The sequence below is a fragment of the Dendrobates tinctorius genome, unplaced genomic scaffold, assembly GCF_039654945.1.
Source record: "Dendrobates tinctorius isolate UK_male_01 unplaced genomic scaffold, ASM3965494v1 ptg000105l, whole genome shotgun sequence".
Classification (NCBI taxonomy): Eukaryota; Metazoa; Chordata; class Amphibia; order Anura; family Dendrobatidae; genus Dendrobates; species Dendrobates tinctorius.
In genome coordinates, this window is record NW_027361773.1 from 922,749 (window position 1) to 947,500 (window position 24,752).

Sequence of the window (24,752 nt, forward strand, 5' to 3'; positions counted from 1 at the left end):
TCCCTTGTAGTGATGAAGAACTACCATTCCACGATGGAGCAATAGACCGGGTATGTACGGACACCGTTCTTTACATCTAGTGCATTACACCACATTTGGGTTTATTTAGATTTTCACTTAAAGAATCCATGACTATGATGCCTGCAAGTAATAAATATATATATATATATATATATATATATATATATCTCTATATCTCCGCAAATGGTCATTATATTGAGGACACATGAGTGTATTAGTAATGTGTCCTAATTTTTGTTTTGTTCTCTGTTGCTGTTTTGATATACATTTTATGGTCTTTTTTTTGTTTGTATTCATTGAATTAATTTTTTTTTTTCTCCCTCCCAAATCCCAAGTGTGAGCCGGTGCTAGGAAAGTTACACGGATTGTGAATGTGACCTTTAGGAAGAATGAGTTCTGTTATATAGACGGTCTCTTGTACTACCCATGTAACATGACAAATACTAATGGGACCACTGTATCATATAGGAAGTCGCATGAACAATCAGTCTGTGGTGGATAATGTACTCGGGCTTCCTGCTATGTTACCTACAGCTATGTCCTGGCTGATCTTTATAGTTATAAATGCAATAAATTTACTTTTAATCCAGCATTCAATAGCCTGAAATGAATCTGATAGAGTGGCAATACTCATGGGCAATAGCGACATTTCTGAGAGGTCTGATTAAACATATAAAGTAGCAGAAATATAATGTTAGCTTTGTGCGTGGTACCATTTTCCTGAAAAGTATCTACCCTTGATAATAAAACATAAAACAAATAAGCAAAATAACATTAAAAACCCAAATATCTTTATCACAGCAAGTATATAAGTATTCCAGAAGGCCTCCATATTTAGGCAGTGCTTAGTCTGCTCTATGAACTCCTTTGTCTCTGGTGCATATTGTTTATCCAATTGCACAAGAATCTTTTTGCTACTGAAAGAATAAGGTGTGCGTATATAGAGTATCAGATGGGAGTGAGGTGAAGGAGTTTTCCCCCTTTTGCTTTAAAAGTTCTTCTCATTGGGCCCAGGGTGGAGATTAGAAGAAATATAAAGCTTCTGTACTCCTCTCGTGGATTGGCGCTGCTCTTCCACACTGTTCCACCGGTCTCCAAGCATTTCCATTGGAAAGGGGCGTCCCATAAGCACTGCAGTCTCTATATTCCATCTGAGTGGCACAATTGACTTGAACATTAATATTACACCCCATATCCGTCCCAAACCCAGTGAGACACCGTAGCGAGAGTGGAGGAGGGGCACCGCTTCGAAAAGGGTAGTGAGTGTAGTGTTTTATTTTGTGTTTCATATTTTACTCACTCTGTGTTCTTTGTAATTAACAGTTAAAGTAGAGAAAAGCTTACTACTGTATGTATGCAATTTGCATTCTTGCGGTCACGTGGACTAGACGCCTGTGCTTGTTATATTTTGAGAGAAGCTGAGTGAGACTAGTTGGCATGTGACTGCGAGTATGAAAATCATGTACACGAAGTCACTTGACTGCCCACCCACGCTGGGAATACAAGGGAATTGTGACTGTGTGATTACTTACCACATAACTGTTGTTAAGGAATCATCAGGACTACGGAGGTGAGAAGTGGCTACTCTGTGCTCTTCGCAATTAAATGACTCTTTACAGGGAAAGGAATTATGTAATTTGTTATGCCAGTAGGAACCAACCACTAAGTTACTGATGACATACAGCATGGACAAAGAATGTCCACATAGTCAAGATGCTCATCTCTATTTCCATTTAAATATTACAAGCAAGTCTACGATGCGTTATTATTGAACATGACGTGACTTTGAGGGAGTTGATGTGTCAATACTTTGTTTTTCTAGCAAAAGTTTCTAGAAATTGAGCGAACTTCCAAATGGCTGAAAATGTTGAAGAGCTGGGACAAATACAAGAACTCGGAAAAGGTAATGCCTGTGACTTTTCTATACAGGTCCTATTTACCAACTGTCCCATTTCATGATTTATTTTTGCACAGTGTAAAGGTTGCCATACACATTAGACTAAAGCCTCTACAGATGAGCCAGGAGTCTGTTTACAGTGGCCTCCCGACTCTCCTCCGACAGTTAATTTTGGGAGAAAGAAGAATCCGGGACAATGGATGATTCTATGGGAGATGACCCGCTGGTAGAGTAGCCGCATCAATACCTAGCATTCATGTGTATGGAGGCATCAGGGGAGATGGGGGTCAGCTGTCTAATAGATATTTATCGGAGAAGATGCTTATGGCAGTTTTCAGGAGTAGGCCTGTTTACAGTGAAATCGGGAAAATATGCAATGAGTTTTCCACCTTCAAAAAGATATTCACATCAAAACCTGTAAATGAAGCCGTATTTGCCGAAACACCAACACTCCATGAATATACAAATATATTTTCTTTTCATTGAAGCTGCACAGAAGAATTTACAAAGGAATTCCCCTTCAGCTGCGTGGTCAAGTGTGGTCTCTAATACTTGAAGTCCCGAAACTAAAAGACGAGAAAAAAGATCTTTATACAGTAAGGTTTTGTTGTATTTTACAGTTTTCTCTGTAGACCTTTATTCAAAGGTGCCACCCTCAACATTTCACATACTGAAATCTCTGGTGAAAATATGCCACAATAACAGTTGGTCATTGCTTTGTACTTTTAAATCTACAGCATTTAGGAATAATAGACCCAAGAATTCAAGCATTATTTCATAAAGCTTGAATTTTTGAAAAATATATTTTAATATGTTATATATAGATATATTTTTTTTAATTTTGAGTATCTGACTCCTGTTCGTCACACTTAGCTACATGATGATTTTTCTTGACTTCCTACTGTACAAATGGATATTTTTTTTTTTTTAAGAGGGAGAGGACAGGAATTCTGGACCCATCTGTTGGATAGAGCTATCCTTAGGCTAAGTGCCCACGTTGGAGAAATGTGGCAATATCCGCAGCTTTTCTGCAACTCCCTGCTGCGGGTAACGCATGCGGAATTCGTATGCATTTTCCCGCAAAACACAAGCATTTATAGCTTGCAGAATGCTTGCGATTTGAAGCATCGCTTGGAAAGTGATTGACAGGTTGGTCACACTAGTCACATAGTGCTTGACAAGTATGACCAACTTTTTACTACTGATGCTGCCTATGCAGCATCAATAGTGAAAGAATGTTAAAAATAATAAAAAATAGGGATATACTCTCCTTCTGTCGGCCCCCGAAGTTGTCCCGCCTCTCAGCCACGCTGCCAGCGTCTTCCTTTCCCAGTTATGCCTTGTGACAATGACATCTGATGACGTAGCATCACGCGAGACCGCTACATCATCACAGGTCATTTGTGCAATGCATCCCTGGGAATGGAAGATGGTGGCTGAAAGGCGGGAGGACTCTGGAGGACGACAGAGGGTAAGTATATCCCTATTTTTTATTTTAATTCTACTTTTTACAGGAATATGGTACCCAGGGCATGGAGGACAGTACCATCCGCACATGAAGTGCTCACTTTACGTATGGTGGGCATAGCTACATGTGTAAAGTGAGCGTTTCAATGCAATCCTATGGCAGTGGAATCGCTGTGATTCCCCAGAAATAATGGACATGCTGCCGATTTTATCGCTATGTGATTCCGCAGCTGTAAAATCCGCAGCATGGGCACAGCCACTGTGGAATCCCGAAACACAGTATAACAAATGTGTAAAAATACTCGGTTTTAAAAAATTATATATAACAGTAAACAGCAAGTGCTAGTAAAAAGATAACAAAGGAGGGTATTTAGTTGATACTTTTTTTTGCAAAAAATGTATACTAAGCCGCTCTACCAAATATCAAGGTATACACATCAGAGCAGTCCCTAACCGATGTATTTAAAACCTGACCATTTGAATACTACCTATATGAGCAGGATTCAGAAGGGTAATGTCCGATGTGGACACGCTGTGTAAGACTGCTTTATGTGTGCATGGCCCACAAAGGAGGGGTGGAGACCTCCCAAATCTTTACAAAAGCAAGAAACCAACTGAATACAAGTCTTTAGGACAGTGTTCACACCACCAAAAGATTGAAACACAGTATAACAAACGTGTAAAAATACTCTGTTGTAAAAAAATATATATAACTGTAAACAGCAAGTGCTTTTGGTGGTGTGAACACTGTCCTACTGACTTGTTCGCTGTGTGCATGGCCCATGCGTTTGTATTCAACTGTGGAATCCCATAGGATTGCATGGGGATGCGTTTTATTAGCGGTTTTTAAATGTTTCCGCTGCGGCAAAAACGTGGCGGTAACACATAAAAAACGCAACGTGGGCAAACAACCTTAAAGTCACTGTCGACCCGTTAAAGGGCCATTGCTCATGACTTCCGATATGAAGCACCAAAATGGAGTTTCTCGTTTACCTTCTCATCTGAAGTCATATGCTGTGCAAAAAGCCCTTTTAAAGGGTCGATATTGACTTTTAGGATTACTACATTTATTAAGTGACACCATTGCTCCTGGCCTCTTCCTCTCTGACAAGTTTATTTATATATTTAAATTCCCAGAGGAGCTTTGCATGACCTATAAGGGTATGTGCACACGTAAGCATTTTTTTCGCCTGCGGTTTTACCAAATAAAACGCTTAAAAGAAGCATCCCATTCATTTTAATGAATTGAGCACTTTTTGTGCATATTGATGCGTTTTTTTTCCACGAAAAAAAACACATTACGAGAAAAAAAGCGCAGCATGCTCATTAATTTCGCGGAAAATTCCGCATTTCCAGCTATTTTCTATGAGACTGGGACCGCTCTGGAAAGAAAACGTATAAACGTGCGGAAAACACGTGGAAAAAATGCACGTTTTCTGGGAAGGAGTCTGGTTTTCATGCAGAAACTTTCTGCATACGTGTGCACATAGCCTAAGTCTCATTACACAGACTTAGTAATCCACAGGAAGAAACGTTGCCCCTTAGACCTACTTATAACTACTAATCCGTCACCCATCAGACCTTATTAATCCTGGATTGAAGGAATTGGACTATATGAGTGGAATATTGCTAGCAGTTACAAGGAGTCATAATTTGTTGTATTTTACTTTTTTTTTTTCTTAGATTCTAAAACAAAAAGCAAGAAATCTTTCCCCTGATATCAGACAGATTGATCTGGATGTGAATCGGACATTTCGAGACCACATAATGTTTAGAGATCGATATGGTGTTAAGTATGTACAACCTTGTATCCAGTAAGAATAGCACATCCTCTGTAAGGGGATGGTCTGATACCTATATCCTGTTTTAGAGGGGAGAAAGAAGCTGGTGGAAAGTGAATGCAGGGCCATCCTTCTGTGACGTCTCGTTCCAGACTCCTCAAACGAAACGTCATAGGAAACGGGGGACTATATAGTGAGAATGGCAGGGACGCTTAAAATAAAGCAAATTACAAAAGTAGTTTGAGTATAAAGATAGATATTTATAAATGGCACTATAGGTATCGGACCACCCTTTTTAACTGAATTGGACAGTATGTTGAAAAGCGAGGCGGCAGTTGTTTCCATTGCTGCCAATTACGTGTGATTGTTGGAATTGCGTTGATCCTTTTGTTTGGTGCTACCTAGACCATTTTTGGTGTGTGGTGGAGGTACTCCCAGCACATACAATACATATACCAATAGGGCTCTATAAAGCTGATTTGTGTAAATGGTGCGATAAATCGCATGTAGGACATGCACTGATGGAAAAGACAAAGTAAGGTCGGTTTCACATTAGCGCTTTTGTGCGCAGTGCATTGTGCGCACCAGTGCGCATGCGCACTTATGTTTAACATGACGTGCGCATGGTCTTGCGCACACTTGCGTTCTCGTGCGCATGTGTTTTTTTGTCTATCGCGCCAGGCGCGCCAGACGCAACATGTTGCATTTTTTGGTCCGCTCTGTCTCGTCAAAAAACCGCATGCGCACGCTTGCGCACGGAATGCGCAAAAACAACACATTGAAGTCTATGGGAACGCATGCGTGCGTATGGTCTTGCACACGCTTGCGTTTTTTTGCACATGCGTTTTTGAGGTAAACAAGTCTGGAATGTGGTCTAGACAATGGAAAAAATGTCACACCTAAAAACGCATGCGCATAAAAACCGCAAACGCATGTAAAACGCAAGCAACACTGCGTTTTTTTGACGCATCAGCGTACGCATGACGCAAAAAAAAACTCGCGTTTGTTTTGCGGTTTTCTTTGCGTTTTTTTTCTGCGCTCGATGCGCTGCGCAAAAAAATGCTAATGTGAAACTAGCCTAAATTAGAAAGGAATTAAAAGGAACTCGGATACACAATACAGCATGTAGCTGCCATTCTTGGGTACTCCAGCTCAGCTCACTTTCACTTAAAAGCTGTGGGCTTTAATTCATCTGACATTACTTTGTGAAGAAGCAGAAGTGTTTCCTCAAAGACTAGACATGTATTGAACAATTAACTGTATGCAGCCATGGCACATCCATTATGTGCAGTTTTTATTTTATTCACATTTTGCAGCATCGGTACTTCAGGTATTATCATCACTGTCCCCATTGAAGATTCAGTTCTGCCTTTGGAGTGTGGGGAGAATCTGGAGGTCTTGGAGGAAACCCACGAAAACATGGGGAGAACATACAAACTCCTTGCACATGTTGTCCTTGATGAAATTTGAACCCAGGACTCCAGCGCTGCATTACCAGCATGATCCTGCAACACTTCAGAGAATTACACCTAAAGAACTTCAGCATAAATAAAGCTCACCGAAACCCCAAAATGTCCCTAAAAAATATCAGTTTTATTGCACATTCATAAGAGAAGTAGAATATAAATTTATGCAAATAATGGGACATGCAGTTCTCTAGACACTACATATAGGGTCTATCACAGTGATCAAAATAAAAAAAAATAGTAAATCAACCCCCCCCCCCCCATATCTCACCTTTAGTAAGGTAAAATAATAAGATATAGGGTTGGGACTAAGGTTAGAGTTAAACAGTGGAACCCCCTCAATTCTAGGTACATCACGGGGCTCCAAATGCAACATTGATTCCAGCCAATTTTGTGTTCAAAACATCAAATGGTACTCCCTCCCTTCTGAGCCCTGCCATGCGTCCAAATGGTGGCTTTCCCCCCACATACAGGGTATTGGCGCACTCAGGAGAAATTGCACAACAAATTTTGTGGTCTATTTTCTCCTGATACCCTTATGGAAATAAAAAAAAAAAAAAAAATTGTTCCAAAGTATTTTTTCGGTGAAAAAAGTAAAATTTCATTTTTTTTACCTTCCACATTGCTTTAGTTCTCGTGAAGCACCTGAAGGGTTAATAAACTTCTTGAACGTGGTTTTGCACTCCTTGAGGGGTGCAGTTTTTAGAATTGTCACTTTTGGGTATTTTCTGTTATATTGACCCCCCTCCCCCCCAAACTCACTTGAAATGTGAGGTGGTCCCTAAAAAAAAGTGGTTTTGTAAATTTTGTTGGAATAATGAGAAATTAATGGTCAACACTTAACCCTTCTAACTTCCTAACAAAAAATAAAACTTTCCAAAATTGTGCTGATGTAAAGTAGACATGTGGGAAATGTTATTTATTAATTATTTTGTTTGACACCACTCTCTGATTTAAGGGTACAAAAATTAAAAGTTTGAAAATTGCAACATTTTCCAAATTTTTGCCAAATTTCCATTTTTTTTCATCAATAAACGCAAGTTATAGCGAGGAAATTTTACCACTAACATGTAGTACAGAAAAAACAGTCTTCAAATCAGCGGGATCCGTTGAAGCGTTCTAGAGCTATAACCTCATAAAGTGACAGTGGTCAGAATTGTAAAAATTGGCCTGGTCAGGAAGGACCAAATTGGCTCTGTCACCAAGGGGTTTAACCTCACAACACTTTAGAGTGCTGGAGGAATCTACTCTGGCTTTATATCACCGACGCCAATAAGCATAATGACACATATCTCCCCTCCAGTACTTTACCAGTGACTTTGTCACAAACTTCATAGTAAGCAATAAGAATCAGGCGGGGAGAGTACAGGCAAACAGCAGCAGGCTGCGGCCATATTGCTTGTCATAGGCATGTCCTTCCGTCTGACGGTGTGTTGTGAAATCAAATGTTTGGCTGAAAATCTAAAATAGGTTCAGTACAGAGCCTAAATTGTGATGTGTAGTGTACTCCGCTGATTGGCCTCTACAGGGCATGGCAAGGAACTTCTCATTGTCCCAGTGTTTGTGCCATTATCAGATGGATTTTCTGTGACATTTGCTTCAGTTGGATCGAAGTGGATACAATTAAAAGTTTACACAGAAGAGCAAGTCAGTAGAAGTTGTGTAAGCACATCAATCTGACTCTGAAATCTAAATGACACACCGATCCAGGTTATTTCACTTTCTTGAAATGTAACTGAATAATTTAAAGAAGTTTTCAGACATATTTATGAAACATGACTGTAAAACTGGGCTTTATTTTTTCCAGCCAAAATCTGAGATTGGAGCTCCTTCTTTTTTTTTTTTTTTCCCGCAACAATCAGGACAAGTGCTCTTTAAGTGACGCCGCTTGGTTGACTTGAATGTTGTTGTAGCGTGTACAACTTGTGATCTTCATAGATCCACTTCTCATATTGAAAGTTTTCTATAGCAGAAGGACGAGCCCTGTCTTCTCGGCTAAACTCTATTGAATAGAGCTGTCGGTCCTTTTCATATTGATTTCTCACGCTTTGTTCCTTTCAGCCTCTCGTTTGTATATTAGAGCACCGCAAATGGCTTTTCACGTATAAACGCAAAATTGGATGAATTGTATGAAATGTTTTAAAGCAGCCTTAATAATGACACAGGTCAACGAAAAAAATTTTTTTTTCTGGTGTCCAAAATATTTTAATGAATTTGGGGTATTTTTGGGGTGCTGATTCTGAATATGTCATCAGTTTTGCCAGATTGGCTCAAGTTTTTGAGATTTTTGGTATCTTATTTATAGCACTTGTTGGTAAATGCGACGCATCATCTCATTAATTTCTTTGGATTAGTACTTGAACTGAGCAGTTCTCAATATAGTTTTGTGTTAATTAGTGTTCTAAAAGTTTGTTCATAGCTTGATTTTTGCACTAACTTTATGTTGTTGTCTGTTTTCCAGTGAAAAGCATGAACTCATCATGAAGAAGTTGTCTTAACGATCCAGACTCATTCTGTTACATTTGTGGTGAATATACACTGCCAAAACATAGAAGAAACATAACACACTTCGTAAAAAAAGTGTATTTTGCCTATTTTGGGGTTATGCTTGGGGACCAAGACAAGTTTTGGGCACCACACATAGTGTGCAAAGCATGTATCGAATTATTACGAAAATGGAGCAAAGGACAAAGAAAAAGCTTCAAATTTGGTGTTCCAATGGTGTGGAGAGAGCCAAAAAATCATCATGATGACTGTTATTTCTGTGCAGTGCAAGTGCAAGGATTCAATAAGCATAAGAAACGAAAATGGGAGTAACATGGAATCTGCAAGAAGGCCTGTCCCTCATTGTGAAGATGTGCCTGTACCTGTGTTTACCATAAATAACAGTCATCATGATGATTTTTTGGCTCTCTCCACACCATTGGAACACCAAATTTGAAGCTTTTTCTTTGTCCTTTGCTCCATTTTCGTAATAATTCGATACATGCTTTGCACACTATGTGTGGTGCCCAAAACTTGTCTTGGTCCCCAAGCATAACCCCAAAATAGGCAAAATACACTTTTTTTACGAAGTCTGTTATGTTTCTTCTATGTTTTGGCAGTGTGTATTCACCACAAATGTAACAGAATGAGTCTGGATCGTTAAGACAACTTCTTCTTGATGAGTTCATGCTTTTCACTGGAAAACAGACAACAACATAAAGTTAGTGCAAAAATCAAGCTATGAACAAACTTTTAGAACACTAATTAACACAAAACTATATTGAGAACTGCTCAGTTCAAGTACTAATCCAAAGAAATTAATGAGATGATGCGTCGCATTTACCAACAAGTGCTATAAATAAGATACCAAAAATCTCAAAAACTTGAGCCAATCTGGCAAAACTGATGACATATTCAGAATCAGCACCCCAAAAATACCCTAAATTCGATGAAATATCTTTGGCACCAAAAATGCTGTTGACCAGTGTGATGTATTGCTGAAAGTTTCTTTTTTTTTTGTTTCCCCCACAGGCAACAGGCTTTATTTCATGTGTTGGCAGCATATTCATTGTATAATACGGTAAGTGGTTATTTAAAGTATAATTATGATCACTAACTTCCTCCAAAATGTTAGTTTCTGAAAATGTGTGAACCAAGTAGACAACTTATGTTGTGGTTCTGATAACCCGCAAAACCGGATAGGAATATGTTGAAAATATCTACGGTATTTATTTTATTTTTTAATTTTCTTTCTTCAAAATAGAAAAAGATTCTAATATATTAATCTTTTATTTTCTTTTTCTCTTAACCATTGTTTTCCAATTTTCGTTTATTCTTTTATTTTTTGCTGTATCTTCCAAAAGCCTTTTTTTTTTCTTTCATCATTTTTAGGCTATGTGCCCACGCTAGCGTTATTAAACGCTCAGGAAAAGGATCCCCTTCCCAGAAATCGCGCGTCTTTTGCGCGATTTTTGACGCGTTTTTTGACACGCGATTTCTGGGATCATTGGGGATGGCTAAAAACGCTGAGCAATGCGGGAATTAATGAGCATGCTGCATTTTTAGCCGCTAAGCAATTCCTGAGCGGTTAAAAAAAAACAACCAAAAACGCATGCTAATTAATTTGATGCATCTTTTAAGCGTTTCTGCAGCGTCTGATCCGGCTCAAACGCTGCGGAAACGCTTAACAAAACGCATCGTGGGCACACAGCCTAATAGTTAACAGAGCCATATAGTTTTGTTTTTGTGGGACATTTTTTTTTTTTTCTGAGACCTGTAAAATGTATTCTGTACATTCAGTTAAGATGGCATGTTTTTTACATAGTAAGCTGACATTTTATGGATACCATTTTGGTGTAGACATGTTTTTAGATTTTCATACATGAAATTTTTACAGACACAGATACTTTAGGCTGTGTGCACACGCTGCGGATTAGGTGCGGATTCATCCGCGCGGATTTTGTAAAATCCGCAGGTGAAACCGCAGGTCAAAATACCTGCGGTTTTACCTGCGGATTGCTCTGCGGTTTTGCCCTGCGGTTTTTCATCTCCTCAATGGAGGAGATGGCAAACCGCAGCAGAATCCGCAGAAAGAATTGACATGTCAATTCTTTCTGCGGATTGAAAACCGCAGACAATCCGCGCGGAAAATTCCGCACCGTCTGCATTGCGGTTTTTGATTCCCATAGGGAATCATGCTACTGTACACCGCAGCAAAAACTGCTGCGGGTCCGCAGCGGCCAAAACCGCTGCGGAACCGCAGCAAAATCCGCAGCGTGTGCACACAGCCTTAGAGAGGCATTCCCATTTCCAGTATTCTATCCTGATATGTAGCAGGTCTAATAATACTAGAAAATACTTCCAATTGCAAGTTGGTATAGTTCTTCTGATCCACGATGTAATTTACTCCATGTCCACGGCATTGCAGTAGCTTAAATATTCATGGTTAAAACCACTAATGAACTGTCACTGTGAGAGGTTGTAACCATGGATACCTATGTTTTGCACATGGGGGGTAAGCAACATAGCTTATCGGAAGAACTATACTACATTTCTGATTGGAGGGATATGCAAATATTATTGCACCCGCTACATATTGTACATAAACTATAGGAACACAAAAAAGCGCAATAGGGTCTTATCTGGGTTGATATTGAAAGAACGAAAGAAATTTACTCTCTTTCCAGGAGAGATTTAAGCATGTAAGATCCGTAGTCAGCTTGTCAGTTTCGAAGTATATGGTACTTCTTCCTCAGGGGATGACATACATGAACAGATAAAGCTGTCTCAGATTATATACATTCACAATTTGAAAATTGGCGCCAATGGTCACATGTTATGCGGCAAAAAAAAAAAAAAAAAAGTCAAAGTTCAAACTCATAAATTAACATGAAATGCCATAATAATTAGTCTTTGATAAATAAAATAAATTATTCTTTTAATTGATTTATAGCTAAAAAGCTCAAAACGGCAAAAATAGAAGAAAAAAAAGGAAAAAAAAATGTATAAAAACGAACTAATGCTGAAAAAGAGAGGGTCGGCACCCTCTTTTTCAGCATGAGTTCGTTTTTATATATTTTTTTCCTTTTTTCTTTTTCTATTTTTGCCATTTTGAGCTTTTTATCTATAAATCAATTAAAAGAATAATTTATTTTATTTATCAAAGACTAATTATTATGGCATTTCATGTTAATTTATGTGTTTGAACTTTGACCTTTTTTTTTTTTTTTTTGCCGCATAACATGTGACCATTGGCGCCAATTTTCAAATCGTGAATGTATATAATCTGAGACAGCTTTATCTGTTCATGTATGTCATCCCCTGAGGAAGAAGTACTATATACTTCGAAACGCGTTGGGGATTAAATGGTTAATCTTTCAACATAACCTGGACCCGCTACATATTGGATCTTGGGTATGGGAATACAGCTTTAATGTCTTACTTTTTCATTTTCTTAATTTTGTAACTGAGAAAAAAGGAAGGGATTTGAACATTTTTATATTTTAATAATGAACGTTTAACGTTTGACTTTTCTTCATTACATTGCTAGTTTTACATGCTACAATATAACTATTGCAGTATATACAGAAAATCAGTTTTTCCTGAAATGCCTAACTTATGGCTGGATGCCACACAGGGTTGCCAAGCTACTGTAATTCAAAGTTTTCTGGACAACTGAACCAAAATTCACGGACAGTCCAAAATTTTTAGACGTTTTGCCATGCCCCCGTAACGACATCCTGAATACTACCAGATATACTGGGAATTATACCCAATATATAGGACAGGAAAAGTGGTATTGTGCAGTGTATATGTACAAACGATGGTGTGTGTGTGTATGTATGTATATATTAAGTTACTGAAACTTGCACTTGGTATAGAGGACTGAATAAAGGGGGTACTATGCAGCGTATATATGCAGAATACTAGAGATACTGAGAATCACATCCCATGTCTGCAATTCTACACTATATATTACTAGCTGAAGAGCCCGGCGTTGCCCGGGCAGAGTAACTAACTACGGTTAGTTATAGCAAATTATAATTAGATACATATATATACACTGCCTTGCAAAAGTATTCGGCCCCCTGGCAGTTTCCAACCTTTACCACATATCATGCTTCAAACATAAAGATACCAAATGTAAATGTTTGGTGAAGAAGCAACAAAAATTTAAAATAACCAATAAATTTCATTCAACTCCACAATTGTGTCTCACTTGTTGATTCTTCACCAAAAATTTACATTTGGTATCTTTATGTTTGAAGCATGTTATGTGGGAAAAGGTTGAAAAGTTCCAGGGGGCCAAATAGATAGATATAGATATATACCGTATATATCTATATCTAAGGTAGCGCTGTCATTCGGATAGGGGATTCACGCTTGGCAGCCAAATAACCAGATCCGGCATGGGTTTTCCATAAAATAATAAGTCCATGCAGTTTATTCATGCATCAAAACCATCAAAGCAATAGAAAACAGCATAGCATCCATGACAGAGCTTCACTCTGTTAGCCCTGTGGTCACACAGGTTTTGCAATGTTCCATACGCAAGCTCTTCAGCCTCACAGATATCTCACCCCGTCAGGTTTTACCTCATGGCTGCTTCAGCTCACTGCAGACGTCCATTCCCTCCAGGAAACAATCAGGCACGTGCAGCCATTAAACACAGCGTTCACTTGCTGTCAGGAAGATAGCACCATCTCTCTCAGACGGGACCTTCCAAAACGTACCAACCGGCTCCCTGCATTCCCTCCATGTGACCTACCCTGGCCACCTTATATGGTCCGTAGCCACTCCCACTGGGTCACATGGCTATGACCTCATCACAGGTCCTTCAACCACTCATACACACTTTACAATAGCATTCTTAAACACGTCCCCTGGGTGGCTTTGTAGGTAACTGGTCCGCCCGTCTCACCAGCTACCTGGAGACTTCTCCCTGACACATTGGAACGAAAGATCAGCTCTGCTGATCAGCACATAAGCAAGCCTCCATCCCAAGGCCACCCACCTTGAGATACATAACGATCCTTTAGCACCCTGCTCCTGTTACCACTCTGGACAAGGCTATCCGTTCATCCTGGGACACCCACACAGCGCCCCATCGTGGACACAGTGGTCACTACACCACAATATATAGATATCTCTCTCTCTCTCTCTCTCTCTCTCTCTATATATATATATATATATATATATATATATATATATATATATATATATATATATATATATATATATATATATATGTGTGTGTGTGTGTGTGTATGTATGTATATATATATATATATATACAGTGCCTACAAGTAGTATTCAACCCCCTGCAGATTTAGCAGGTTTGATAAGATGCAAATAAGTTAGAGCCTTCAAACTTCACACAAGAGCAGGATTTATTAACAGATGCATAAATCTTACAAACCAAAAAGTTATGTTGCTCAGTTAAATTTTAATAAATTTTAAACATAAAAGTGTGGGTCAATTATTATTCAACCCCTAGGTTTAATATTTTGTGGAATAACCCTTGTTTGCAATTACAGCTAATAATCGTCTTTTATAAGACCTGATCAGGCCGGCACAGGTCTCTGGAGTTATCTTGGCCCACTCCTCCATGCAGATCTTCTCCAAGTTATCTAGGTTCTTTGGGTGTCTCATGTGGACTTTAATCTTGAGCTCCTTCCACAAGTTTTCAATTGGGTTAAGGTCAGGAGACTGACTTGGCCACTCAAACACCTTGATTTTTTGCCTCTTGAACCAGGCCTTGGTTTTGTTGGCTGTGTGCTTTGGGTCATTGTCTTGTTGGAAGATGAAATGACGACCCATCTTAAGATCCTTGATGGAGGAGCGGAGGTTCTTGGCCAAAATCTCCAGGAAGGCCGTGCTATCCATCTTCCCATGGATGCGGACCAGATGGCCAGGCCCCTTGGCTGAGAAACAGCCCCACAGCATGATGCTGCCACCACCATGCTTGGCTGTAGGGATGGTATTCTTGGGGTCGTATGCAGTGCCATCCAGTCTCCAAACGTCACGTGTGTGGTTGGCACCAAAGATCTCGATCTTGGTCTCATCAGACCAGAGAACCTTGAACCAGTCTGTCTCAGAGTCCTCCAAGTGATCATGAGCAAACTGTAGACGAGCCTTGACATGACACTTTGAAAGTAAAGGTACCTTATGGACTCGTCTGGAACGGAGACCATTGCGGTGGAGTACGTTACTTATGGCATTGACTGAAACCAATGTCCCCACTGCCATGAGATCTTCCCGGAGCTCCTTCCTTGTTGTCCTTGGGTTAGCCTTGACTCTTCGGACAAGCCTGGCCTCGGCATGGGAGGAAACTTTCAAAGGCTGTCCAGGCCGTGGAAGGCTAACAGTAGTTCCATAAGCCTTCCTCTTCCGGATGATGCTCCCAACAGTGGAGACAGGTAGGCCCAACTCCTTGGAAAGGGTTTTGTACCCCTTGCCAGCCTTGTGACCCTCCACGATCTTGTCTCTGATGGCCTTGGAATGCTCCTTTGTCTTTCCCATGTTGACCATGTATGAGTGCTGTTCACAAGTTTGGGGAGGGTCTTAAATAGTCAGAAAAGGCTGGAAAAAGAGATAATTAATCCAAACATGTGAAGCTCATTGTTCTTTGTGCCTGAAATACTTCTTAATACTTTAGGGGAACCAAACAGAATTCTGGTGGTTTGAGGGGTTGAATAATAAATGACCCTCTGAATAAACTTTTCACAATTTAAAAAAAAAATAAACAAAGAAATAACATTCTTTTTTGCTGCAGTGCATTTCACACTTCCAGGCTGATCTACAGTCCAAATGTCACAATGCCAAGTTAATTCCGAATGTGTAAACCTGCTAAATCTGCAGGGGGTTGAATACTACTTGTAGGCACTGTATATATATATATATATATTCTATTCGGCCCCCTGGGACTTCTCAACCTTTTCCCACATAACATGCTTCAAACATAAAGATACCAAATGTAATGTTTTGGTGAAGAGTCAACAAGTGAGACACAATTGTGGAGTTGAATGAAATTTATTGGTTATTTTAAATTTTTGTTGATTCTTCACTAAACATGTACATTTGATATCTTTATGTTTGAAGCATGTTATGTGGGGAAAGGTTGAAAAGTTTCCTCTCCCTCTCTCTCTCCCTCTTCCCTCTCTCTCTCCCTCTCCCCTCTCTCTCTCCCTCTCCCCTCTCTCTCTCTCCCTCTCCTCTCTCTCTCCCTCTCCTCTCTCTCTCTCCCTCTCCTCTCTCTCTCTCTCTCTCTCTCTCCCTCTCCTCTCTCTCTCTCTCCCTCTCCTCTCTCTCTCTCTCCCTCTCCTCTCTCTCTCTCCCTCTCCTCTCTCTCTCTCCCTCTCTCTCTCTCCCTCTCCTCTCTCTCTCTCCCTCTCCTCTCTCTCTCTCCCTCTCCTCTCTCTCTCTCCCTCTCCTCTCTCTCTCTCCCTCTCCTCTCTCTCTCTCCCTCTCCTCTCTCTCTCTCTCTCCCTCTCCTCCCTCTCTCTCTCTCCATCTCCTCCCTCTCTCTCTCTCCCTCTCCTCTCTCTCTCTCCCTCTCCTCTCTCTCTCTCCCTCTCCTCTCTCTCTCTCCCTCTCCTCTCTCTCTCTCCCTCTCCTCTCTCTCTCTCCCTCTCCTCTCTCTCTCTCCCTCTCCTCTCTCTCTCTCCCTCTCCTCTCTCTCTCTCCCTCTCCTCTCTCTCTCTCTCCCTCTCCTCTCTCTCTCTCTCTCCTCTCTCTCTCTCCCTCTCCTCTCTCTCTCTCCTCTCTCCCTCTCCTCTCCTCTCTCTCTCCCTCTCCTCTCCTCTCCCTCTCCTCTCTCTCTCTCCCTCTCCTCTCTCTCTCTCCCTCTCCTCTCTCTCTCTCCCTCTCCTCTCTCTCTCTCCCTCTCCTCTCTCTCTCTCTCTCTCCTCTCTCTCTCTCCCTCTCCTCTCTCTCTCTCCCTCTCCCCTCTCTCTCTCCCTCTCCCCTCTCTCTCTCCCTCTCCTCTCTCTCTCTCCCTCTCCTCTCTCTCTCTCCCTCTCCTCTCTCTCCCTCTCCTCTCTCTCTCTCTCCCTCTCCTCTCTCTCTCTCTCCCTCTCCTCTCTCTCTCTCTCCCTCTCCTCTCTCTCTCTCTCCCTCTCCTCTCTCTCTCTCTCCCTCTCCTCTCTCTCTCTCTCCCTCTCCTCTCTCTCTCTCTCCCTCTCCTCTCTCTCTCTCCCTTTCCCCTCTCCGTCCATATATATATCTAATTCTGTCTGGAACGAAAATCCCTCAGCGACAGGTGCAGTTCAGCCTCGAATTGGCACGGAATTCGAACGACGCACGCCACCGCTACAGTCAGGAGATGATCTCCCGACGGTTGCGGCGGGTCATCTCCTGCCGCACGGAGGTCATCGGCAACGCAGCCGGGAGATGACCGGCGCAGCCCTCAATGTGCGGATGGTACCCAGGGTCTGGAGGAGAGGAGGATCTCCTTCAGGCCCTGGGTACAATAAACCTGTAAAAAAAAAAATAGAATAAAAAAAAAAATAGTGATATACTCACCTTCCAACGGCCCCCGGACTCTTTCCCTCCTCTCACTACGCCCCCTGCATCTTCCGATCCCAGTAATGCTTTGCGCGAAACCCTGCTGATGACGTCGCGCTCTCGCGAGAGTGGCGTCCTCTCCGGTCCTTCGCGCTAAGCATTACTGGGACCGGGAGCGTGGAGAGGAGATCAGGGGCCGTCGGAAGGTGTTAATAACCTTTCTTTTTAATTTTTTTATATTTTATCTTTTACTATTGATGATGCATAGGCAGCATAAATAGTAAAAAGTTGATCACAATTGTCAAACACTATGCTTGACAAGTGTGACCTACCTGGCAATCACATTCCAAGCGATGCTTCAAATCGCTTGGAATGCGCTTGAATTCCACATGCGAAAATCGCGTGAAAGACATGTTTTCCAGGACGTCCACCTGACAGCACCATGGAGGACGACGTCGTCCTCCTTACAGGGACAGGAAAAGCACACGAGAGGTTAAAAGGTCATGTCCCACCCCCTTTCCCTCAGTGTTTTTTCCTGTCCCTGCACGGAGGGACACACGAGAGACTTACCGGAGGGGCTCAGGGGATCGTACGGCCAGTCCAAGCCTTCCCCTGTCAAGAGGTCCCGGGGCCGAAACTCTCCGAGGGGGAGTCCCTCTGCCCCAAAGGCCAGGAGCAGGACGACGCTCCTGGAGGGAGCCGTTCCTCCCTATGGGAGGCTCTCGGCTCCAGGATGGACCGCCATAGAGGCGATGGTCGGCTCCCCGTAGGCGGCTGGCCGAACGGGCACCGACGAAAGGATGGCGTGGTCGGCCCTGGGAGGCAGGAGAGAGGCCTCCAGCAGCCCGCCATTTCGGGCGACGAGGACACAGCAGGCCGCCGCAGCAGGCGGAGGTCGGCTCCCCGCGGCGACAGGCCATGCGGGCACCAACAGGATGTCGGCGCCGGGAGGGGAGCAACGGCTCCAACAGGCCGCCATAGCAGGGCAGGAAGTGGAGGAGGCGGCCTATCGCGAGAGGTCGCGCGTCACATCCGGTGACGTCACACGCCGGCCTTGAATCTCAGAGCGCGCTACTGCCACAGAGCGTGCTACTGAGGTCCACAGAGCGCGCTACTGAACAGCGCGCGCTTCAGAGCCCACAGCGCACGCTTCGGAGGTCCACAGCGCCAGGATGGAAGGAAACGCTCCAGCAGGTGGAGGGGTAAGTGCGCATAGCGCAGACCACCCTCGCCCATCCATCCCCACAACCCAGATCTAAGTAGAGCCCCTTCTGTATTATTAGGAGAAGGGAACCACGGCAGAATCCCCCTCGGGGGTGAAGGACCCGGCAAAAGCCACCTCCAAATCAGTCCGATGCCCCGTATGCAGGGTAAAGCTGCCAGACTCCTATAACAAGACCCTATGCGGACCCTGTACCTCAAGGGTCATAGGCGAGGAACAGCCATCCCTCCTTGCCGAAATGAGATCGCTGATAAGGGAGGAAGTTCGGGCCTCTACAGCCAGCCGCACTCGTCGTCAGTCCCCCGGCCCAGGGCCGAGTCGCAAACGTCCAAGGTGGGAGGCAGACGCAGAGTCGGAAGCAAGCCCTAGTGAGGAGTCTGACTTCCGGGACTCGGTTCAGGAGGAAGAAGGTGAGATCCTGGGGGATAGACAGGACCAGGGCAGGAAGTACCTGTTCAGACTGGAGGACACGGACGAGTTGGTCCAGGCAGTCAGGAACACTATGCAAATAGAAGAAGTCCCTAAACCACAGTCCAGACAGGACTTAATGTTTGGAGGACTAGTGACCAGGAAACAGGTAGTGTTCCCCGTAAGTGAACACATCAAAACGATGGTCCAGGAGGAGTGGAAGGAGGCAGAGCGTCGGTTGATACTCTCCCGAGACTTTAAAAATAGACTGCCTTTTGATCCCGAGGAAACCCGGGCATGGGAAGAAGTCCCTAAAATAGATGTCCCAGTCGCCAAGGTTACCAAAAAAACGGCCATCCCATACGAGGACTCATCAGGTCTCCGAGACCCAATGGATAGGAAGGCGGACGTCTTGTTAATGAGAGCATGGGAGACGTCGGCGGCTCTTATTAGAGCCAACATAGCAGCCACCTCGGTGGCCAGGTCTATGTTTTTGTGGATGGGGCAGTTGGAGGAAGGCCTAACCAACAGGACCCCTAGATCAGAGATCCTAGCGTCTCTTCCTCTCATGAAATCGGCCACGGCGTTCCTATCGGATACGTCGGCCGAATCAGTAAGTTTTGCAGCCAGAAACAGCTCCCTCTCTAATGCGGCCCGGAGAGCAGTCTGACTTAAATCCTGGTCGGGGGACAACGCTTCTAAAACTAAGCTATGCTCCATCCCTTTCTCGGGCCTGAGAGTATTCGGGCCAGCCTTAGATAACATTCTAGAGCTGGTGTCCGATAAAAATAAGGATTTCCCAGAGGAAAAACCCAGGCAGCCCCAGCCCTTTCGGAGAGGCTCCTTTTCTAGGAGACAGACTGAATTCAGGGGTCGGGCAAGGTCCAATAGAAGCTCCTATAGGAGCTCCTTCAGCCAAAGTGGGAGGAACAAGGGTCCCCCATTCACATCAACATCGCGATCGAGGAGGCAATGACGCCATAGGTATTGGGGGGAGACTTCGCCACTTCGCAACAAACTGGTCCCGAGTCAACCACAATCAATGGGTCCTCAGAACCATCGCGGAAGGCTACAGCATAGAGCTTTATTCTCTTCCCCCCGAGAGATATATTGTCCCCACTGTTGTCCTGGAGGACTCCGCAATGTGGACGGATCTACAGGACATGGTAGACTCAAAGGTCATAGTACCAGTTCCCCCGACAGAAAGAGGAAGAGGGCACTACTCTTCCCTGTTTTCGATCACAAAGCCATCGGGCGAGGCTCGTACCATCATAAACCTGAAACCGCTAAATGCCTGGGTCAGGTACAAAAGATTCCGGATGGAATCGATCCGATCCGCAATCCTCCTAATAGACAGGGACGCCGTCATGTGTACCCTAGACCTAAAAAAGGCCTACTACCAGGTCCCTATCCATCCCTCATCCCAGAGGCTACTAAGGTTCACGGTCAGTTTACCGGGCCGGACCTGCCACTTCCAGTTTGTGTCTTCCATTTGGGTTGGCCTCAGCTCCCAGAATCTTTACAAAGCTGGTGTTAGAAGTGGTGGCCTACCTGAGAGATCAGGGTATCGTGATCATTCCATATCTAGACGACTTCCTACTGGTGGCAAGATCCAAAGAAGAGCTCATTCGCGACATAAACTGAACAATTACCGTAATGGAGTTCCTTGGCTGGGTGATCAATTGGGAGAAGTCGGACCTCAAGCCAGAGACCAGAAAAGTATTTCTTGGAGTCCTTCTAGACTCAGCCGACAGAATATCTTGGCTACCCGAGCAGAAGCAGAGGACCATTCAGGCCAGAACCAGATACCTGTTGAGGCGTCAATGCTCCATAAGAGAGGCAATGGAGGTCTTGGGCCTCATGACAGCCTGCATCCAGTGTGTCCGATGGGCCCAATTCCACTCGAGATCATTACAGAAAGAGATCCTCGCGAGGTGGGACAGAAGTCAGGCATCGCTAGACAGACCCCTAAGGCTGCCAGAAAGAGTAAGGGAGTCCCTTCGGTGGTGGACACAGTCCGGAAACCTTCAGGTGGGCGTACTATGGACAACCTCTCCATATGTGGTAGTCACCACAGACGCCAGCGCGTGGGGTTGGGGAGCCCACATAGAAGGGAAGATCTTCCAGGGGAGATGGCCAGTAGACATCAGGACCAGATCCTCCAACTTCAGAGAGCTCTTCGCGGTCTGGGAAGCGTTGTGGAGAAACCAGTCGGTACTAAAGAATCGTCACGTCCGCATACTATCCGACAATATGACGACAGTGGCATTCCTGAAGCACCAGGGAGGACCCAGACATCAACCACTACAGGCCCTAGCGGGAAGGATATTCGCGTGGGCGGAGCGAACAGTCCGATCTGTGACCGCAGTACACCTAGAAGGCTCTCAGAACGAAGTAGCAGACTACTTGAGCAGACAACGGATCCACCCGACAGAGTGGGAACTGAACGAAGAGATCTTCGACCATCTCTGTCAGCGTTGGGGGACCCCAGTTTTGATCTTTTCGCAAGCCGAAAGAACTCGAAGGTCCCCAGATTCTATTCCCTGAATCCGACGGACCACCCGGAAGGCGTAGATTTCCTGAGCCAGACTTGGGGAGAATCCCTCGCTTATGCATTCCCACCACTGGCTCTCATACCGGCGGTGCTCAGGAAGATACGCGAGGACCACGCCCCGAGATCGGACCTGCCACCCTCCAGACAGAATCTTTTCCATATCTTTTGGTAGATTGTGGATGTCACCGGTTTCCTACTGGCCTGTAGGGTGGATATGACCTGATCCGACAATCCCTTTGCCTTCAGGATGTCCCTTTCAGGATCCAAGCCGATAGGTGGAGTCTTGCTGGGTTTGGGTGGTAGATCGGGCCCTGGTGGATGATGTCACTCCGCAGGGGTAGCTCGACTGGGTTTCCTACTGCCATGGCTCCTAGAAGGGGAAACCAGCTTCTCTTTGGCCAGTATGGAACGATCAGCATCACTCTTGAGTGATGCTGATCGTTCCATACTGGCCAAAGAGAAGCTGGTTTCCCCTTCTAGGAGCCATGGCAGTAGGAAACCCAGTCGAGCTACCCCTGCGGAGTGACATCATCCACCAGGGCCCGATCTACCACCCAAACCCAGCAAGACTCCACCTATCGGCTTGGATCCTGAAAGGGACATCCTGAAGGCAAAGGGATTGTCGGATCAGGTCATATCCACCCTACAGGCCAGTAGGAAACCGGTGACATCCACAATCTACCAAAAGATATGGAAAAGATTCTGTCTGGAGGGTGGCAGGTCCGATCTCGGGGCGGGCACCCCCGACCTCCCTAGTATACCAAGTTTTTTGCAGGCAGGTTTTAATAAAGGCCTTAAGCCCAGCACTCTGAAAGTTCAGATTTCAGCCTTGAGCGCCTTCTTCGACTACCAGCTAGCTTCACATCCCTGGGTAATCAGATTTATAAGAGCCACGCAGCGCCTGCGCCCCACGATTAGGCAGCTCACCCCGCCTTGGGACCTGGGCCTGGTACTCAGGTTCCTCTGTACAGAACCCTACACCCTCAGCGAGAAAATAACCATCCCTGCTCTCACTCGTAAAACGGCCTTCCTAGTAGCCATTACCACGGCCAAAAGAATAGGGGAGATCCAGGCCCTGTCCACTAAGGACCCATATCTTCAGATAAGAGATGACCGTATAATCCTAAGGTTAGACCCGGCATTTACCCCAAAGGTAGCCTCTGCAAAGAATCTAAACCAAGAGGTAGTGTTACCATCGTTCTGTGACAATCCCCGTAATAAAAAGGAACGGCGTCTTCACTCGCTGGATGTGAGGCGCGCAGTTCTAGACTATCTAGAGGCCACCAATAGCTGGCGCATCGACCCAAACCTGTTCATCCTTTTTGGAGGTAAAAATAAAGGGAAAAAGGCCTCTAAGGCGTCCATCGCGCGCTGGATTACCTCGGTAATCTCTGACGCCTACCAAGCCGAAGGCGCCAGCCCGCCAGATTCCATAAAGGCCCACTCTACGAGGGCGGTATCGGCCTCATGGGCGGAACGGGCGGGGGCCTCGGTTGATCAAATCTGTAGAGCAGCAACCTGGGCCAACCTTAATACATTCTGCAAGCACTACAAGCTTGATGTGTTATCTGGTCAACAGACCGCATTTGGGAGGAAAGTTCTCCAGGCGGTAATCCCACCCTGAGGAAGTGCTTTGGTACTCTCCATGGTGCTGTCAGGTGGACGTCCTGGAAAATAGGTATTAGGCCTACCGGTAATGATGTTTCCAGGAGTCCATCCTGACAGCACGGGTAGTTCCCTCCCTGTTATGTTATACTACGTTGTATTATGATATGTCATATGCTGTAATATGATTGTTTCATTAAACTGTTACTAGCATCATCCACCTTGTGGTACTTGTTAAATCACTGAGGGAAAGGGGGTGGGACATGACCTTTTAACCTCTTGTGTGCTTTTCCTGTCCCTGTAAGGAGGAGGAGGACGTCCTCCATGGTGCTGTCAGGATGGACTCCTGGAAACATCATTACCTGTAGGTCGAATACCTATTTTCCGTGGGAAAACGCATGTGAATTTGCATGCGTTTTTCCTGCGGCAGGGGTTGTGGAAATGCTGCGGAAATTTCCGCAGCATTTTTACAATGTGGGTATTTGGCCTCAGTGTGACACGCAACAGTGACCAGACCCCCGCTGTGAGATCGCCGATCGTCGTGGATCGTCCTGGACCATCTTTTGAACGTTGGTCTCCCGCTGGCCATATTCTAGAATACCCGATGGGTTAAAATCGGGCCTATATATATATATCTCTATCTATCTATCTGAGTGTATAGCCCCGTCCACTCCGCATAGCCACATTCACTATAATATCCCACATCATCCCGTCAACCAGAGCTACATGCCTACTACCCCTAATATCCCACGTCATCCCGTCAAAGCCACTGGACTACTACCCCTAATGTCCCACATCATCCCATCAGCCAGAGCCACTGGACTACTACCACTAATATCCCACATGATCTCGTCAGCCAGAGCCACCAGACTACTACCCCTAATATCCCATATCATCCCATCAGCCTGGGGTCAGAACCAGAGTGCTGAGTGGAATGGTCCTAACATTCCATACCGGGGATCCCTTTAAGAGGGGCCTGGGGTCATAACCAGAGCGCTGAGTGGAATTGCCCTAACTTCCATACCAATGATCCCTTTAAGAGGGGCTTGGGGTCAGAACGAGAGCGTTGAGTGGAATTGCCCTAACTTCCATACCGGGGATCCCTTTAAGAGAGACTGGGGTCAAATCCAGAGCGCTGAGTGGAAATGCCATAACTTCCAAATCGGGGATCCCTTTAAGAGAGCCTGGGATTAGAACCAGAGCACTGAATGGATTTGCCCTGACTTGCATACCAATGATCCCTTTAATAGAAGCCTGGGGTGAGAATCAGAGCGCTGAGGGATTTACCCTAACTTCCATACAGGAGATCCCTTTAAGAGAGCCTGGGGTCAGTACCAGGGCA

General features: G+C 44.4%; 1 protein-coding gene across 3 annotated transcripts in view; it reads left to right on the forward strand.

Annotated features, from left to right (window-relative positions):
• USP6NL (USP6 N-terminal like) overlaps positions 1–24,752 on the forward strand; it is a 267,801-nt gene that overhangs the window by 157,025 nt on the left and 86,024 nt on the right. For all 3 annotated transcript variants that reach the window (XM_073588992.1, XM_073588991.1, XM_073588990.1), the window contains 5 exons: positions 11–50; positions 1,844–1,924; positions 2,407–2,514; positions 5,069–5,178; positions 10,149–10,197. In XM_073588992.1, coding sequence (XP_073445093.1) covers positions 1,886–1,924; positions 2,407–2,514; positions 5,069–5,178; positions 10,149–10,197 — 306 coding nt within the window. In that variant the 5' untranslated portion in view covers positions 11–50; positions 1,844–1,885. The remainder of the gene's footprint in view (positions 1–10; positions 51–1,843; positions 1,925–2,406; positions 2,515–5,068; positions 5,179–10,148; positions 10,198–24,752) is intronic.